The sequence below is a fragment of the Penaeus chinensis genome, chromosome 36, assembly GCF_019202785.1.
Source record: "Penaeus chinensis breed Huanghai No. 1 chromosome 36, ASM1920278v2, whole genome shotgun sequence".
Taxonomy (NCBI): Eukaryota; Metazoa; Arthropoda; class Malacostraca; order Decapoda; family Penaeidae; genus Penaeus; species Penaeus chinensis.
This window is the reverse complement of record NC_061854.1, coordinates 12,780,813-12,785,812: the sequence shown is the minus strand read 5'-3', so window position 1 is coordinate 12,785,812 and position 5,000 is coordinate 12,780,813. Positions and strand designations below refer to the sequence as shown.

Sequence of the window (5,000 nt, the reverse complement as noted above, 5' to 3'; positions counted from 1 at the left end):
TGCATTTGTGGTGCAGGATATTTGATTTCAATCACTTAAGTTCTGAGTCTACAGAAAACAGAGCCAGGTCTGACCCTTTTGCTAAAACAGGAACTGAAAATTACTTCGTAGAAGTCAAGCCACATTTCATCATAAAGCGAAATCAGGATCTAATGCTTGATGTCTCTAATATGAGAACACACTTTTCCCACCTTCCCTTGTTGTTACTAGAAATGTTAATAATTCAAAAGATATTTGTGAGCATTTCTGCACACATTCTTTTCCTAATCCAAACTACAAAACACAATTTCATTATTAAAAGGTCACTTCCAATGCAAAGTATAACAACAATTTTCCTCTGTAATTGAAAATGTTTTGCCATTTGGCCATAAGAAAACACAGTGCGCTGAATCTAGAAGTGAAAGTCGCTCATAATTCCATTTTGGCACTTGCTATTTTTCGTATATCAAAAATGTCAGAAATATTAAATTGCTCATACTAGAACGAAAAGCAAACTTCTTATTTATAATAATTGATCCCTTGAACCATCAAGAAAATATATAAAGATAAAATTGACTTTCAAAAATTTGTAAGAAAAACTCTTCCTAAACTTAGAAGAGAAAAATACACAATAAAAGATCTTAAAGAAATTCATGATAACATGACAATATTCAACAAAGGTTTGTCCACAGCCATTATAGTCAAACATAAAACCTTTCATATCATTATTCCAGTATATATGTATATATTACAAATTCTCCATTACCATAGGCAAATATCTACACTCCCAACTAAGGAGTAATATAAGTGTAAAGTAACTGTATGAAATTTAACCAATCTCACGCATAAACAAGAAATTGTCTTTTAGACTTCCGTGAGATGTTCAGCAAGCTGAGTGTTGCCTCGTAGCTGAGGTGAGAAGGCACGAAACTTCAGAAAAGGAGGTTTTCCTTTGGGTACAGTGATGTGAAACCGCCTAGTAACTATTTTGTGAGAAAGTCACCAGTGTGAAAATAAATGGGTGACAGGATTCAAAAGCTGTAATACAACTCTGGAATAGAAAAGTCACTGTGCCTTCCCAATCAGAATTGAAAGATTTTTTCCCCTCACTATCCTTATCTTCCTAATGCCCATTAGTGACTTGCTTATCTCCAACAGCAATACCATTACTATCTTTATCACTGTGCCCATTAACAACTCCGTTTTCGAAAACTTTGTCATGTTCTTTGTGATTGATTTTGCTAATTTTAGCAAATTCCTCTTTTTCGTGTGTACCATTATGACCATTTTGTTTCATATTGCGGCTGCTCTCTTTTTGAACGTCTACAGAGAGATTGCCTTCCTTGAGAAACTCAGGCTTGGGAGTGAAGTTGGTCCATTCATTTGTCTCAGGATCCAAGTACTCTGTACTATTGAGGAAATTCTTCCCTGCAAAAATTAAGAATTGCAGCATTAAAAACAAGGACATACCTGAGATCAAACATATAACTGTCAATTACTCATTTTTAGTAAAGAACCTCATTTGAATAGAAACTGTTACACCACGCAGCCTTACCAGAGAAACCTCCAACGGCATACAGCTTGTCATTTACAACAGCAACACCAACATTGGCCCTGCATGTAGTCATGGGCGGTCCAGGCATCCATGTATTTGTCTCTGGATCATATATCTCTGTTGAACAAAGACTCTGGGTCCCATCAGAGCCGCCAATCACATACAATTTCCCTGCAAGCAAAAACAATTTTAATGAACATCTAAATATCTATGAGTACAATGCCACTGCATTATGCTGCTGTGTACATCCCAAATGCTATAAATAAGGTAATGAGATAGATAGATAGATAGAGAGAGAGAGAAATGAAGTAATAGGGGGATACGGTTCAATAAAAAGGAAAACAAAAATATGTTTGCAATTTACCTTTGAATACTTCAGCTCCACATCCCCGCCTAGGTGTTGTCATTGGGGCAACAAAACGCCATGTATCCAGTACTGGATCATAAACTTCAACTGAGTTCAGGCAATTCCAAGAGTCACAACCTCCGGCTGCATAGACCTTTCCTACAAGGGAAGCCACTCCTGCTTGGTAACGGCCTAAGAATAAAAAAGAAACATAGCATTCATTTCTAAAGACCTGAGCAAAATGAAGACATCGTTAAAAATAAATACAAGTAGATATTTGATAAAGAAACCTATTCCCCTGGCATTATAGCACCAGTTAACTGTCTTTCCTTTGAATGTAGAGCATTACTAACCAATATGAAGAGAAGCAATTGTCTGCCACATGTCAGCTGCAGGGTCATACATATCACACTGCTTAATCCCATACTGGCCATTCCACCCTCCTATGCAGAACACTTTCCCATCTACACTGCAGACACCTATGGAGGAAACAGAAGCGCTATGATCAAATGATGAAAAGTTTCACGTTTCTCACAAAGAACCATGTTCGTGTGGTACAATGAATGTAATGGGCCAGGAAGCAATTCTGTAAGTTTCTGAGATCTTAATATTATTATCTATGCACTTCCAAAGAGCATGGGACTATAAAGTACTTCAAGAATGCATAACAACTTGTAATCTGATAAACTTCATTTACATATTTACATGTAAGCAAAGATAAATTTAGTTTACATACACCAATTAAGAATAACTGGAATTTGACAAATATGTAACATACCAAAAGTTATACTTTTATATATATATATTTATATCAGCTTAAATATATGATTTGACAAGTATATCAGTCCTGCATGCTACCCATGTCCATGATTTGATTCAGAAGTAATTTAATAGATGTAAGAATATATGCAAAGCAAAGTAATAATCCCAGGCTCTTTTTGATTGTCCAAAAGTGAGCAAGATGCACTTAGCTATTTAGATGAATTTTAGTGATAAAAATAAAATCTCAGAAACTTCATTGGGTAACATCCTATAGGATCCATTCTGATAACAAGCATGATAATTTTCCAGTAATAATTTCTATAGAAAAAATTGTCTGACAGATTCCATCGGCTGATTAATAAAATCACACAAAACTCCTGCACATGCTTTCAAGTCTGCTAACCATGCAAAAGAGCCACTATTAGAATGGATCCTAGGCAGAGGTTTTCAGAGAGCAGGTACTATCAAAAGTTTTGCTACTTCCATAAATGCCAATGAAAGTAAGCCCTTATTATTTAAAATATCTTTGTATGTCATTTATAATCCTAAATAGTCTCTTGATGGGCTAATCTTTTCATTTGGCCTCTATGGTAACGAATCAAAACCTTTGACAAACATGACTATGATAAAAAAGGGGTCTACAGAAAAAGGAACTGACTCCTTCTGTCTTGGCTCCCAGACATCCAGGTGTGAGTGCTTCACAGTATATGCCTCCCATCTGGAAAACATATTGGAATTTCATGAAATATGTGAGCATTAGCAAGATTAGGCATTAACCTTCCTGTAAAAGTGCTTTGTGAGGAAAACTGTAACTGGATATTTTAATTACTTACCGAAGTTGCATAACAATGAGCAAAAAAGATTACTCTCCATGTGGTTGAGATGAATTCCGCTTTTCTAGCAGCAGTACCATTAAACTTGCTTCCAAAGGTCAGGTCAAGAAACAGGCATATGAACATCTGCAAAAGTGGCTTGTGAGTCAGCCTGTAGTTTGGTCAAATGACAGATGATCATAGCCAGAACACAAAATTGTTTTGTGCCCCTTTCTTTCCTGCATTTAGCAAGTTGGTACTCCATGCTAGATGACTTCCCTGTTGGAAAGAGAGGGAAATGTCCATTAATGTTCAACAATGTTACTCACGTGTGCCTAGTTGAGAAAGCCTCTGAGCTTCAGGAGGTTAATGATGTACTAATCTTACATATGGGTAGTGATACTGCTACTTGCCTTCATAATACTACTCGCATTGTAATGAAAATGCTGTTGCTATTTGTGCAACTCCATATGTTTCCAGGAGGCCATTTTCAGGTTCGCCTGCAAAATATCAGAAAAGTTATGAGTTGAACACACTGCTAAAAATCCAGTTGCCTCACCAGTGTTGGAGCGAGCCAGAGGCAGAGGAGCAACGCTGGTCCATTTTGTAGAATGTTCCTCAAGAACCTCAACGTTATTAAGCTCTCGTGTACCATCACAGCCTCCAATTGCATAGGCCTTCCCATTCAGAACTGTCAGGTCAAACCGTCCTCTTCCCTGGCGCATGTATGGTTGTGCTGTCCAAGTATTGTTCTGTGGGTTGTAAGCCTCAACCGATCGAAGACACTCTCCGCGATCATAGCCGCCACATACCAAGAGTCGCCCATTAAGGTTACCCGTTCCAGAGGCACACTTTGGTGAAGACATATGAGGAATAACTGTATAATAGTCTACTTTCTCCATGGAAGATGGGCGGGATGTCATAGGAGTGTTTGTTGGTGATGAACTTCCCATTTTCTGTTGCACAGACAGAACAGCAACTGAGCCTTTCAGTGTCACTATGGCCAGCCATGAAGTTTCTGTTGATTAGAGTCAAAACAAATATGTTGGTGAAAAGCTCCTTCAACAAAGTGAAGAATACCATTAACAGCATCAATAAGATGAATATGTTTGACCTATTATGCAATATGCTAAACTTTGACCACCTGTGCTGGAACACTCAACTCACCGGAAACATGAGAATATGCAATGACCTTCCAGTCTGAATCCTGCTCTGAGTCATCCTTATCAGAAATACTACGAGAGTAGAGCAAAAGGCGGGGCTTGGAAGGCTGTGGTGTTGTAGACTTCCTTCGAGCCTATAGAGGGTCGAGAAATTCCTGGATTAAAACTACAGTAAGAATAATATGACAAAAACATCAAATCGTACATTCTCCTTACTACTGTCTGAATTGTGGCTTAAAAAGGATCTTACCTTAATGTTTGTTTGAGAGAGTTTTCTGGACATTTTCTTGTAGTCCTGGACCATCTCTGAATCATTAAGATCACCTGACTGGATCTCTGTACAGTCATGGAGGGAGTTATCCATGTTCAAGTACAACATATGC

The 5,000-nt window shown here is 37.7% G+C and overlaps 1 protein-coding gene across 2 annotated transcripts in view; it reads right to left on the bottom strand.

The window, feature by feature from the left end:
* LOC125044579 (influenza virus NS1A-binding protein homolog) overlaps positions 1 to 5,000 on the bottom strand; it is a 25,035-nt gene that overhangs the window by 1,247 nt on the left and 18,788 nt on the right. For both annotated transcript variants that reach the window (XM_047641296.1, XM_047641297.1), the window contains exons 7-13: positions 4,868 to 5,000; positions 4,622 to 4,751; positions 4,014 to 4,472; positions 2,234 to 2,359; positions 1,899 to 2,072; positions 1,535 to 1,705; positions 1 to 1,407 (exon numbers count right to left, since the gene is read on the bottom strand). The exon at positions 1 to 1,407 is cut by the window's left edge and continues 1,247 nt beyond it; the exon at positions 4,868 to 5,000 is cut by the window's right edge and continues 2 nt beyond it. In XM_047641296.1, coding sequence (XP_047497252.1) covers positions 1,103 to 1,407; positions 1,535 to 1,705; positions 1,899 to 2,072; positions 2,234 to 2,359; positions 4,014 to 4,472; positions 4,622 to 4,751; positions 4,868 to 5,000 — 1,498 coding nt within the window. In that variant the 3' untranslated portion in view covers positions 1 to 1,102. The remainder of the gene's footprint in view (positions 1,408 to 1,534; positions 1,706 to 1,898; positions 2,073 to 2,233; positions 2,360 to 4,013; positions 4,473 to 4,621; positions 4,752 to 4,867) is intronic.